The following is a 14,613-nucleotide window of genomic DNA, read 5'->3' on the forward strand; positions in this document are numbered from 1 at the left end:
TAATGTTTAATCTGCAAATCCAATTAGATGCACTTTATTTGATAAACAAAGCAAGTCTCTCGTATAATATCTCTACTAAAAGACAGAAACTATCACTGTACAAACTGCATTGTGCACAAATCAGATGCACATTTTCATATTAGTCAATAACATTACTGTAATTAATTTAAAAACTGAATAAATATAAATTTACACACATTTACTCAAGTAAATAAACAGAATTAATGATGGGCTAAAAATCTACGGAATTCTGCGCACGCAGATTTCGTGTGGGCATACCGACACCCTAGTCTGTCTTACATTGTCCTTGCTGACAATCACACATTGTTTGGGAGGTGGTGGTGCAAGATCATTAAATATTTTATACAATAAGCATACATCAGCGTAAAATAAGAAACTGTCGAATTTTAGTCATATTTGTTGTGCAATACAGTTACAATGATAATAGCTCCTTGGCTTTTTAGCTAAAATATTTACAGTTTGTTTACAATGGTTTAAAATGTTGTAATGTTCATGTGGGGCCGCTTGTAGCACAATAAGATAAGTGAGGGAAAATCATTGAATTCATAAAACGTTTAGCAGCAGCCATAGGTAACCGATGCCCCAATGTTTCTATTCACGAGTTCACACTCAGAGATATTTGATTGAGTAGAATATGCGTATTTGGTGTGTTGTCCGGGGAGAGGGCTCTGAGCTGGGAAAGACACCCTAACTCGTATTATGCCTAGTTCAGACTGCGTGATTTTAGCCCCGATTTTGGCTCGCCGACAGGTTTTGAGAAATCGCCGACAAATGCCTGAAATCCCAGGCAAATTGCTGCTCGTGCACGTGAGTGACAATCACACAGTATGAACTTTCAAAGAGGCGATCTGAGAGAATCGCCGATGCCTGTGAGATATTCGGCATGCTAAATATCTGGAGCTGTCGGCGATTCAAATCATGCCGTGTGAATTGAGTTTTGACTGAAAATAACATCAGCGATTGCCTACAGCCAATGAGAGAGCGGCTTTCACTTGTGTGTGTGCGTGTGTGTATACCTGCTGCAGGCCAGCAGGAGGCTGGGGGAGAAGTTAAAAGCTCTCTTTTTCGGTTTATTTGGACCCACGAAATGGAGGAAAAACTAGTGGAGGTTTGACAGGACTCAGGAGCAACCGTGTATGTTTGACGTTTCATACAGAAAGACATTAGTTTATTAGCAACGTTGAGGAGAAATGGCTAATTCCCTTTAATCCCAGGTGAGCAAACATGTACATGTTCTACCCCATTAAAGACTTCTTTCTCATCATGTAGTTAATAACAAAAGATATACTACGTGTTTTTGGCTGTGAGACGTAGTTTGGACGAAGTTGTCGGCGATTCTTCCTATAGTAAAGTCATGCAATGTGAAAGTCCCTGTCGCCGATCCATCTTGCAGTGTAAACAAAGCAGCGACGAAATGCTAGCCCAGCTAGTCATGCAGTGTGAAAACATCTGTGACACGACTACTATTAAAATCATGCAGTCTGAACTCGGCATTATTCCCCTTATCAGGATAAAGAGAGACCCCGCCCCCTATGACTATTTATAGGGGTCTGCTCTTCAACTGATTGGATAATAGAATGATTGTGTGTGTGATGAATTAGCCTCGTCAAAGACTGATCATGCTCCTCCTGAAATTTGTTTATAAAACATCACTAAATCCTCAGGCTTGCTCTAGCTCTTTTGGAAACCTACTTAATGTTTTTTTTTAAATTTAAATTACAGTCAATAATTATACCTAAATATTTAACTTGATCAACTATAATTATTACTTCTCCAATAACTAAAATATCTGAGCAATGCTCCTCATTTTTCTTAATTGAATTTATTTTTACTTACATTGAGGGTAAGACATGAACAATATAACCAGTCTGAAACTTTCTCTAGCTTTGGCTTTAGAGAAGTCATAGAAATATAATAAATAGTAATTACTGATTAATTATTAAATAGTAATTACTTTCCACTGTTCAAAAAGTCAGAGTTTTTCCTCCTACAGTGAGTCATTAATGGATGATGTGCAAACTTGTGTGACTCTGTGTTTGCTCAGGCAACACTTGTCCTCTCTGGTGATGGAGGCTCTTCATGCTAATGTTGTTTGGCCAATAGCAGGTTTCTATGCGACGCCGGTCAGTTGCTGTGCCAACTCAGATCAGCAGTCCTTCATCATGGCTGGATGATTTTTAATTCATTTGATTTTGAACCTGCATTATTCAAATAATCACAGGATAGAACAGATTATGTATTATATTATTAATATTATATATATTATTTATAATATTGCATATTATAATGATACCTACTTGATATACAAAATATAATCAAATACTATTTATATTTATATTATAGTGTGTTTATTTTAAATGTTAAATGTTGAAGTCAGAATTATTAGCCCCCTACATATTTTTTTTTTTGTTTGACAGAGAGAAGATTATTTAAAACATGATAGTTTAAATAACTCATTTCTAATAACTGATTTATTTTATCTTTGCCATGATGACGGTAAATAATATTTTACATAGATATTTTTCAAGATCCTAGTATTCAGCCTAGAGTGATATTTAAATTAAATATCTTAATTAGGTCAATTAATTAGGCAAGTTAGGGTAATTTGTATAACTGTGGTTTGTTCTGAAGACAATGGAAAACAAATGTTGCTTAAGGTGCTAATAATATTGGCCTTAAAATGTTTTTTAAAAAATGAAAACGGCTTTTATTCTAGCTGAAATAAAACAAATAAGACTTTCTCCAGAAGAAAAAAATATTATAGGAAATACTGTGATAAATTCCTTGCTCCATTAAAGATAATTTGGGAAATATTTGAAAAAGAAAGTATAATTCATGGAAGGGCTAATAATTTTGATTGCATTTTGTATAAATTCAGCTATTTCATACAGTTGAAGGCAACATTTAGCCCTAAACAACTATATAAACAATGTATGATTATAAATCATTTTAAAACATGGTGATTTTTACCTTGTATGAAATTATTCAAACCAAAATGAAAACTTATTTGCAGTACTCATTATCCGCTCCAAACCAGTTTTAGTTTCTTTCTTCTGTTGAACAGAAAGCAAGATATTTATTTATTTATTGTAAACTTTATTTATTGAACACAAGTGAATAGCATTTGTTGTATACAAATGTCCAATATCTTCTTTTTTTTTTTCTTTTAAACACTTTTGTAAACATCCAACCCCAAAACCCCCCCACCCATTCTACCCATACATACACATAGCTAATCTTCTTGTCAAACATATAACAGATGACGAAGGGTAAAATAAACAAAAATATATATAGTAATAATACAATTTAAAATAAATATATAAATAAATTGAAATAAATGTATGTGTGTGTATACACACACACACACACACACACACATATACACACACACACATCCATACATATACATATAAATATAAGTAAATAAAGTGAACATGGGGCATAGTAAATTAAATAAGTAAATAAATAAATAGATCAATAAATACAATAAAATAGATACATTAATTACAACAACAATAATGTGCTACCTTGGTTATTGTGGTTTTAGTTGTGCTGAGGTTGGACCAATGTGTCTAGTTTAGGGCATAATAACACCAGAGTAAAAAGGCTAAATTGTAAGCTAATTCTGACCATAAAATAATGTCTTAAATAATCGCTTCGAGAGGTGTTAAATTCTCATAATAATTTAGTAGTGGCCTCCAATGAGTATAAAACTTGTGAGATGATCCTCTGAGAGAGAACTTGATCTTCTCCAATTTCAGAAGACTTAACGTGTCAGACTTTGAGGGTGATTGTAGTGATTTCCACATTAGAAAGCAAGATATTTAGAAGAATGTTTGAAAAAACAAACAAACAAGCAAGCAGCTACTGACTTCCATAGTATTTTGTTTGTTCTGAGTAAGGATGTCAACAGCTGCTTTTTTTCCCTAACATTTTTCACAATATCTTCCTTTTGTGTTTCATAAAAGTTTACAACCACATGAGTGTGAGTATATGGAGAGGAAACATAGTTATTTCATATGAACTGCCCCATTAAGATATTAAATAACTAGAGGAAATAAATCTAAAATTATAACAGGGCAGCATGGTGGCACAATGAGTAGCACAATCGGTTGCTGGTTTGAGCCTCGGCTGGGTTAGTTGGCATTTCTGTGTGGAGTTTGCATGTTCTCCTCCCATTCATGTGGATTTCCTCCTGGTGCTCCAGTTTCCCTCACAAGTCCATAAACATGCGGTATAGGTGAATTGGATAAGCTAAGTTGTCCATAGTGTTTGGGTGTAAATGTGTGTATGGATGTTTCCCAGTGATAGGCATCCGCTGCGTAAAACATATGCTGGATAAGTTGGCGGTTCATTCCACTGTGGTGACCTTAGATTAATAAGGGAACTAAGCCAAAAAGACAATGAATAAATAAATGAATGAATGAATACAATTATAACAATCAGAATTTGTGAAGACAAAAACAAAAATGGTGGCAGCTCTTTTCTGCCATCTCCTGGTTGTAGAGGGTAATAACACATTAATCCACCACCACCATCACCATCATCATCATCATCAGTCATGTGTTGAATTGTGATTATTGTCCTGCTGCTGTTGTTCAGGACACGGCGGGACAGGAGCGCTACAGGACCATCACCACAGCCTATTACAGAGGAGCAATGGGCTTCCTGCTCATGTTCGACATCACCAACCGGGACTCATTCAATGCTGTTCGGGACTGGTGAGTGACACGCTTCACACAGACACACACGCACACACATACTTGTATACATGGTTTGCAGTAACCCTCCAGGCGTAATGTATTTTACACTATAAAAATGCTTATTTTATGACCCCAGCACCCCTAAACCCAACACTCACAGCAAATCTGAGGCAAATTTTGAATGTCAAAAGACTTTAAAGTATGATTTTTAACCTGTTTCCCTGTAAATCATTTTTATACTCAAGTCATACTGAATACGGCCATTATACAACTCTTTCTCCTTGTAAACCACAAACAAGTGCACACATGAACAGGTGTACCTAATAAAGTGGCCAGTGAGTGTATAACACACTATAAAAAAAATCCCGTAAATCCTGTTTTCTGTATTTCCTTCTGTTTATTTCTGCTTTGAATTGCATTATGGGACCTTGATTTTTCTTCCAACAACTTTTAGCCGTGAAGAGTTTGAAAAATTTGACTTCTTTTAAGATTTTTCATAGTTTAAAACAGTTTTTTAATACTGATTGAGAGTGTTTAGTGTTTCTGTCCTGACTGTGTAGGGCCACGCAGATCAAGACGTACTCGTGGGACAATGCTCAGGTGATTCTGGTGGGAAACAAGTGTGATCTGGAGGACGAGCGGCTCATTCCTACTGAGGACAGCCAGAGACTCGCACACGAGCTCGGTGAGGGAACACACACTTTAAAATAAATCATCTGAATAAATAAATAACCAGAATGTTGTTGTTTTTTTTTTTTAAGTTTTATTTTTTGATGTAGTTTTTTTGTTGTGATTTTTGGTTTTTGGTTTTTGTTGTTTTGTTTTGTTTTGGTTTTATTGTGGTTGTTTCGTTTTGTGTTGCGTTTTGTTTTGTGTTTTTTGTTGATTTGTTTTGTTTGTTTTTAGTTTTGTTTTTATTGTTTGTTTAGTTCTGTATTAAGTTTTGTTTTGTGTGTTGTTTTGTTTAATTTAGCTTTGTTTTGTGTTTTGTTTTGTGTGTGTTTTTGTTTAATTTTGTTCAGTTTATTTTTTTCTTTTTTGTGTTGTTTTTTTGTAGTTTTTTTGTTTGTTTTGTTTTGTGTGTGTGTGTTTTGTTTAATTTAGTTTAATTTATTTTATTGTTGTTTTGTTAGGTTTTGTTTTTGTGTTGGTTTGGTTTTGTTTTGTTGTGGTTTTGTGTTGTGTTTTGTTTCATGTTTTTTGTTTTGTTTTGTATGTTTTTAGTTTTGTTTTTGTTGTCTTAGTTTTGTGTTTAGTTTTGTATTTAGTGTTGTTTTGTGTGTTTTTAGTTTTGTTTAATTAACCCTTGTTTTGTTTTGTGTTGTTTAGTTTATTTTTATTACTTTTGTTGTTTTTGTGTTTTGTTTTTGTTGTTGTGTTTTGGTTTGGTTTTGTTGTGGTTGTTTCGTTTTCTGTTTTGTTTTGTGTTGCGTTTTGTTTCGTGTTTCTTGTTGTTTTGTTTCTTTTTTTGTGTGTGTGTTTTGTTTTGTTTTTGTGTTGTTGTTTTGTCAATACAGAAAAAGAAAACATCTATTCATTTATTAGTTTCCTGGATTATTTAGAAAAAAAATCCTAGATATTTTATCATTTTCATACTGAATAATTAAATAATGGATCATTTATAAATCAAGTTCATTTGTTGTTTTGTTTTGTTAATACATAAAGTCAATCATTAATTTAGTAATTTCCTGTACTATTTAATAATTTCTAATTTGCATAATGGATAATTAATTAATTGATAATTTACAAAAGAAGTTTGATTTATAAACAAGTAATTTTTTTAGTTTATTAAATTTTTACTTCTATTAATAACAAAAAATATTAAGATATGTTAATATATTAAGCAAATGTATACATTTTACCAGTTATTAATAATAATACAAATACACACACACATATACAGTGTGTTTCTCCAGTTTCTGTCTAAGGCAGATTATTTTTTCAACACATTCTAAACATACTATTTTTAATAATTAATATCTAATAACTGATTTATTTTATATTTGCCATGATGACAGTAAATCATATTTCACTAGATATGTTTCAAGATGCTAGTATTCAACTTAAAGTGACATTTAAAGGCTTAACTAGGTTTATTAGGCAATTCATTTTATAACCGTGTTTTGTTCTGTAGACAATGAAACATATTGCTTATAATTACTTATAATGGGGGCTAATAATCAAAAAAAAACAATAATAATTAAACTTCTTTTATTCTAGCCGAAATGAAACTAATAAGACTTTCTCCAGAAGAAAAAATATTCACAGGAAATAGTGGGAAAAAATCCTTAATCTAATGAATATCACTCAAAATTTTAAAAAGAATAACCATCGCACAAGAGGTGGAATAATAATTGTAAAAATATATACTTGAGAAACTTGACTTTATTTTTCACTTTTATTCGTCTTTACAGGTTTCCAGTTTTTCGAGGCGAGCGCCAAAGACAGCATCAACGTGAAGCAGGTGTTTGAGTGTCTGGTGGACGTGATCTGTGACAAGATGACCGAAAGCCTGGACGGAGACGCCGCCGTGTCCAACCATAAAGACTGCAGTCTGCAGGACGCGGCTGATGAAGGACACAGTGCCTGCGCCTGCTGAAAGCACACAACAGAAAACACTTTCCTCCTGCTAGCTCTGCTGTGGTTTGTTGACGTGGACGGAGTATCATGATGACGTGGATTGGACTCTGCGCTGGTGATCTACGTGACACACCCGTCGCAAAACAACTCCACACACTGCAGGTTCATTCACATTTCTCACACATCTTTCCCTCTAACAGGCCTCACGCTTTGAAGGTTCTTTGTGCTTTTTGCATGCGTTGCCTTTTTTTTCAGCTCATTATTGTTGAGATCAATGTTGTGAGTTCTGATGAACTGATGTGTGTTTACTCTTGGGAAAAATTCTCTCAAGTGAAGCTTTCTGGAAGATTCGAGAGTTTTTTTTTAAAGGGGTAGTTCACCCAACTATGATATTTATTCATCATTTGTACATCATCAAGTGGTTCTAAACCTCCAAAGTTTCTTTGTTCTGGTGCACACAAAAGAAGATATTTTTAAGAATGTTGAAAACCTTTAACCATTGACTTCCATAGTATGATAAACAAATACTATGGAAGTCAATGGTTATAGGTTTCAGCATTTTTCAAAATATCTTCCGTTGTCTTTGACAGAAAAAAAGCCACTCAAACAGGTTTTGAACTAGTGAAGATTGAGTAAATGATGACAGACTTTTCAGTTTTGGGCGAACTATCCCTTTGAGTGTCTTTCCGTCTTTTATTCTTGATTTGATTTTGACAATGTCTTGTGCTTATTATAAAATTCGAGAAGTATTTTGTGTAATAAAATAAAATAAACATTTGTTAGAATACAGATAAAAGGAGTGTTCCTGATTATAAATTGTTCATTGTTGGCACACTTTTTAAAATAATGACCTCATTTGTTATTTGAAGAAGTTAACAATCTTTATACACTCACCGGCCACTTTATTAGGCACACCTTACTAGTACCAGGTTGGACCCTTTTTTGTTTTCAGAACTGCCTTAATTCTTTGTGGTGTAGGATTTAACAAGGTACTAGAATTTTTTCTTAGAGATTTTGTACCATATTGACATGATAGTATCAGAAAGTTGCTGAAGATTTGTCGGCTGCACATCTATGATGCAAATCTCCCGTTCCACCACATCACAAAGGTGCTCTATTGGATTGAGCTCTGGTGATTGTGAAGGCCATTTGAGTGCAGTGAACTTATTGCCGTGTTCAAGAAACCAGTCTGAGATGTTTAGCGCTGAGATGTTTATGACATAGTGAGTTGTCCTGCTGGAAGTAGCCATCAGAAGATGGGTACACTGTGGTCAAAAAGGGATGGACATGGTCAGCAACAATACTCGGGTAGGCTGTGGTGTTGACACGATGCTCAATTGGTACTAATGGGCCCAAAGTGTGCCAATAGTGTGCCACACTATTACACCACCATCACCAGCCTTAACCGCTGATACAAGGCAGGATGGATCCATGCTTTCATGTTGTTGATGGCAAGTTCTGACCCTACCGTCCAAATGTGGCAGCAGAAATTGAGACTCGTCAGATCAGGCAACGTTTTACCAATCTTCTATTGTCCAATGAGCCTGTGTAAATTGTAGCCTCAGTTTCCTGTTCTTAGCTGACAGGAGTGGCAACCAGTGTGGTCTCCTGCTGCTGTAGCCCATCTGCCTCAAGGTTGGATGTGTTTTGCGTTCAGAGATGCTCTTCTGCAGACCTGTGGTTATTTGAGTTACTGTTTCCTTTCTATCAGCTAGAACCAGTCTGGCCATTCTCCTCTGACCTCTGGCATCAACAAGGCTATGAACTGCCACTTGATACTTTTGAGATGGTTGTGCGTAAAAAACCCAGTACATCAACAGCTTCTACAATACTCAGACCAGCCCGACTGGCGCCAGCAACCATGCCATGTTCAAAGTCACTTAAATCCCCTTTCTTCTCTTACATGATGCTCGGTTTGAACTGCAGCAGATCTTCTTGACCATGTCTACATGTCTAAATGCGTTGAGTTGCTGCCATGTGATTGGCTAATTAGAAATTTTCATTAACGAGCAGTTGGACAGGTGTACCTAATAAAGTGGCCGATGAGTGTATAACACAATGTGATAGCTTCATCCTTGTTATGCAGTTTTTTAAACCATGCAAACATGATGGTTAAAAAAAAGGGGAACATAGCCTTAACACCTTTACCCAAGAACAGGAAACTTGGCTTGCAGATATAAATATCTTGTCTAGCTATGTCTATCTAGAAAAAAAAAAACATTTGACAACATACATGAACACAACAGAGAGAAAAACAGTTATAAAACTACACCGTAAAAAATGCTGGGACCCATGCAATTCCTTCATGTTGTTAACTTAATTGTTTTTACAAATTTAAGTGATTCGAACATTTAAATTTTCTAAAAAAAACATGGCTCAGTGGTTAGCAGAGTCACCTCACAGCAAGAAGGTCGCTGGTTCGAGTCCAGGCTTGGCCAGTGAGTGTTTCTGTGTGGACTGTGGAGTTTGTATGTTCTCCCTGTGTTGTGCTGGATTTCCCTCACAGTCCAGAGACATGCGCTGTAGGTGAATTGGGTGAGCTAAATTGGCTGTGATATATGTGTGTGAATGCGAGAGTGTTTGGGTGTTTTCCATAACTGGGTTGCAGCTGGAAGGGCATCCTCTGTGTAAAACATGCTGGAATAGTTGGCGGTTCATTCCGCTGTGGCGACCCCTGATGGATGACTGAGATGAGGTTGATCTTTGTTGTAATTAATTGACTTCTCAGCCAGCTAAATGCATATCAACAAATCACATAAGACTGAGGGCAAACATGAGCGGTGTTGTTGATTAAGCAGTGGACAGGGCTGCTCTCCTCTATCAGTGTTTCTGCACACTCTTCTGGCTGTCCGTTATGTCCACTGTTCTCTCAGAGTAAACAGATAGCAGACCCGCGCCTGCACTCAAGCTTTTCCCGCGGGTTTTTATCCTCTTCAGTGCCAGCTGGCCTTAATGCTGTTAAATACACTGCTGGATGGTTAAACTCTCACACATTTCTTCATCTGAGCCCTCAAACCTCTCATTCAGGGTTCAGACACGCTTACATGAGCAGCAAACATGAATTTCTTTAATTGTTTTCATCCTTTTATAGCAAAACCGTTTTATTAGTCGTAGTTTCTATTTCTTATGAAATTCCTTTAAGGGATAGTTCACCCATTGTCATCATTTCCTTATTCTCCATTTTTTTTTTTACTATGGGAGTGGATGGTTACAGGCTTTTAACATTCTTCAAAATATCTTCTTTAGTGTCCAACAGAAAATAAGAAATTCTTAAAGGTTCAAAACCAACACACAATATTCTTGGGTGAACTGTACTCCCTGTTGCTATCAGAATGTAAAGCACAAGTAAAAGTGTAAAAAAAAAAAAAAGAAAGAAAGAAAGTGAATTTGTGCACTCATATTTATTTATTTTTCCTACCATGCAAGTAGTTGGTTACCAGTTTCCAACATTCTTCAAAATATCTTCTTTGGTGTTCAACAGAAATAGAGAAACTTTAAAGGTCCAAAACCAACACAAAATTTTACTTCATTAACTCATCCTCCACTTACAAAATTTTTTTAATTTCTTCTGTTAAACACAGAAGAAGATATTTTGAAAAATGTTGTAAACCTGTAACCATCGACTGTTCGAATTGTTTAAGTGTGAGTAAATGATGCTCATTCTTGGGTGAATTCTACATTTAAACATCAGCATGTAAAGCACAAATAAAAACCTTTTCACTAGAAAAAGGTGAATTTGTGCACTCGTATTTATTTTTCCTACAATGGAAGTCGATGGTTACCGGTTTACAACATTCTTCAAAATATCTTCTTTAGTGTTCAATAGAAAAAAAAGAAACTCCTAAAGGTTCAAAATCAATACACATTTAAATTGTCATCATTTACCCATCCTCCACTTTTTTAAACACATTTGACTTTCTTCTGTTGAACACAAAAGAAGATATTTTAAAGAATGTTGGAAACCTGTAACCATTGACTTGTGTGAGTAAATGATGCTCATTTTTTGGTGAACTATAACTTTAACAGCATGTAAAGCACAAATAAAAGCCTTTTCGAAGAAGAGAAAGTGACTTTGTGCACTCATATTTGTTTTTCCTGCTATGGAAGTGGATGGTTACCGGTTTCCAACATTCTTCAAATAAACTTCTTTAGTCTTCAACTGAAAAAAATACCTCCTAATGGTTTAAAACAAGTGCAAAAATTTAAACTATCATCATTTGCTTATTCTCCACTTTCAAACACATTTGAGTTTCTTCTGTTGAACACAAAAGAAGATATTTTGAAGAATACACGAGTTGTCTTCAATGAACCTAAACGAGCACATGTCACTCCACTGCTAGTCCGTTTGCACTGGCTGCCAGTTGCTGCTCGCATCAAATTCAAAACTCTGATGTTTGCCTACAAAGTGACTTCTGGCCTAGCACCTTCTTATCTGCACTCACTTCTGCAGATCTATGTGCCCTCCAGAAACTTGCGTTCTGTGAATGAACGTCGCCTCGTGGTTCCATCCCAAAGAGGGAAAAAATCACTTTCGCGAACGCTCACGCTCAATCTGCCCAGTTGGTGGAATGAACTCCCTAACTGCATCAGAACAGCAGAGTCACTCGCTATTTTCAAGAAACGACTAAAAACTCAACTATTTAGTCTCCACTTCACTTCCTAAGCTGCAATTGCCTCTTTGAATATCACACTAATTGTACACAAAAAAAAAAAAAAAAAAAAAAAAAAAAAAAAAAAACTACTAACACTTCCCTTCTTAGACTTTACAGACCTGAAACTTGCCTTTAGTACTTATTCATTGTTGCTCTTGGTTGTGTAAATTGCTTCCTTGTCCTCATTTGTAAGTCGCTTTGGATAAAAGCGTCTGCTAAATGACTAAATGTAAATGTAAATACTGGAAACCGGTAACCATCGACTTTTTGAACTGCTTGACTGAGTAAATGATGCTCATTCTTGGGTGAATTCTACATTTAAACATCAGCAAAAAAAGAAAGAAAGTGTAAAGCACGAATAAAAACCTTTTCGCAAAAAAAGGGGAACATTTGTGCACTCTTATTTATTTTTTCCTACAATGGAAGTCGATGGTTACTGGTTTCCAACATTCTTCAAAATATCTTCTTTAGTGTTCAAAAGAAAAAAGGAACTTCTTAAAGGTTCAAAAGCAATACAAATTTAAATTGTCATCATTTACTCATCCTCCTCTTTCAAATAGCTTTGAGTTTCTTCTGTTGAACACAAAAGAAGATATTTTGAAGAATGTTCGAAACCTGTAACCATTGACTTGTGTGAGTAAATTATGCTCATTTATGGGTGAACTGTACTTTTGACAGCATGTAAAGCACAAATAAAAGCCTTTTCGAAGAAAAGAAAGTGACTTTGTGCACTCGCAGGAGTTGATAGCATCTGTAATTTACGACTTTATACCCATATCTCTGCCAAGTCCTCTTATTTTATCATCGCACACAGAAAACAATGGCAAATAGGCTTCCTGAGTTTTATTTTCCTGTTACCCACCGCAAACCCACCAACCTCCAGAGCCAGAGGAAACCAGGGAAATACATGCACCCTTGACCTCAGTCTTACATGCATAGTACCCTTTAAAATGTTATTGTGCATGTTGTAGCGTCTAAATTAGATCTGAAAAAAGTATTGAATGTATATTAAAGTGAACTAAAACAATATCTTTGCATGTGTAAAACCACCTGTAAAAATGATAGTTCACCTAAAACTGAAACATTCATCATTTACTCATTCTTCAACCCTATTAGAGTTTCTTTCTTCTGTTGAACCCAAAAGAAGATATTTTGAAGAATGTTGGAAACCTGTAACCATCGACTTACACAGTATTTATTTTTCCTTTTATGGAAGTCGATGGTTACAGGTCTCCAACATTCTTCAAAAGATCTTGGTATATAATATATGGTAATAAATGTAAACCTGTAAGCATGGACTCCCATTGTATTTGTTTTTCCTTCTATGGAGGTCGATGTTTACAAAGTTTTCAACATTAATTTAAACAACATTAATTAACCTATAAACATCGACCTCCACAGAAGGAAAAACAAATACAATGGAAGTCCATGCTCACAGGTTTTTATTTATTACCATATTCTATGGAGATCGATGTTTATAGGTTTTCAACATTAATTTAAATATCTTGGTTTATTGTATATGGTAATATATGGAAACCGGTAACCATTGACTTCCATAGTATTTGTTTTTTTCTACTATAGAAGTCGATATTTAGAGGTTTCCAACATTCCTCAAAATATCTTGGTATGTAATATATGGTAATATATAAAAACCTGTAACCATTGACTTCCATAGTTTTTATTTTTCCTTCTATGGAAGTCGATGATTACCAGTTTCCAACGTTTTTCAAAATGTCTTGGTATAATACATCTAAGGTAATATATGGAAACCTGTAACCATTGACTTCTATAGTAGGAAAAACAAACACTATGGAAGTCAATGGTTAAAGGCTTCCATATATTATCATATATTATATATCAAGATATTTTGAAGAATGTTGGAAATCGGTAACCATCGACTTCCATAGGAAAAACAAACACTATGGAAGTCAATGGTTAAAGGCTTCCATATAATATAAAATATTATATATTAGGATATTTTGAAGAATGTTGGAAAACGGTAACCATCGACTTCCATAGTAGGACAAACAAAGACTATGGAAGTCGATGGTTACCATTTCCAACTTTCTTCAAAATATCTTGATATATAATATATGGAAGCCTTTAACCATTGACTTCAGTAGTGTTTGTTTTTCCTACTATGGAAGTCGATGGTTACCGATTTCCAACATTCTTCAAAATATCCTAATATATGAAATTATATGGAAGCCTTTAACCATTGACTTCAATAGAATTTGTTTTTTTCTACTAAAGAAGTTGATGGTTACCGATTTCCAACATTCTTCAAATTATCTTCTTTAGTGTTCAACATAAAAAAGAAACTCTTAAAGGTCTAAAACCAAAACAAGAGTGAGTAAATGTTGGGTAATTTAACCTTTACGGATGAAAGTCACATTTGGCATCTTAACAATGTGTCCTGGGTTGAAATAACGGCACAGTCCTGCCACGGTGATAATAGGCAGTGAGCTGCATGCAAATTGGATAGGGCTGCAATACGCGCGCTTATCTGTGTGTGAGGAGCTCAGCGCTGCGCTGATAACGCAGGTTGAGCATTAAAAAAACAAGAGTGTCAGGCTGTGATAAAAAGAACCGGTTACTTCGTTCAGAACAACACCAGTGCAGTTTGTGCTCTAAAAAACACACATTACTAAACACCT

General features: G+C 35.1%; 1 protein-coding gene and 2 long non-coding RNA genes across 5 annotated transcripts in view; 1 reads left to right on the forward strand and 2 right to left on the reverse strand.

The window, feature by feature from the left end:
* rab3db (RAB3D, member RAS oncogene family, b) overlaps positions 1-8,100 on the forward strand; it is a 24,905-nt gene extending 16,805 nt beyond the window's left edge. For 2 of the 3 annotated variants that reach the window (XM_087242498.1, XM_087242499.1), the window contains exons 3-5: positions 4,624-4,742; positions 5,285-5,409; positions 7,139-8,100. In XM_087242498.1, the coding sequence (XP_087098624.1) occupies positions 4,624-4,742; positions 5,285-5,409; positions 7,139-7,323 (429 nt within the window). In that variant the 3' untranslated portion in view covers positions 7,324-8,100. 3 annotated transcript variants of the gene reach the window in all.
* Positions 7,740-11,367, reverse strand: LOC147845544 (uncharacterized). The gene is made up of 2 exons (XR_015480518.1): positions 10,820-11,367; positions 7,740-10,603 (listed from the first exon to the last, which is right to left on the reverse strand). It is a non-coding gene; the product is annotated as an uncharacterized LOC147845544 (long non-coding RNA).
* A 330-nt stretch (positions 11,368-11,697) lies between these two features.
* Positions 11,698-12,663, reverse strand: LOC147845545 (uncharacterized). The gene is made up of 2 exons (XR_015480522.1): positions 12,394-12,663; positions 11,698-12,198 (listed from the first exon to the last, which is right to left on the reverse strand). It is a non-coding gene; the product is annotated as an uncharacterized LOC147845545 (long non-coding RNA).
* Between the last annotated feature and the right edge of the window lie 1,950 nt (positions 12,664-14,613).

This window comes from Danio rerio, chromosome 3 (genome assembly GCF_052040795.2).
Source record: "Danio rerio strain M-AB ecotype USA chromosome 3, GRCz13ab, whole genome shotgun sequence".
NCBI lineage: Eukaryota > Metazoa > Chordata > Actinopteri > Cypriniformes > Danionidae > Danio > Danio rerio.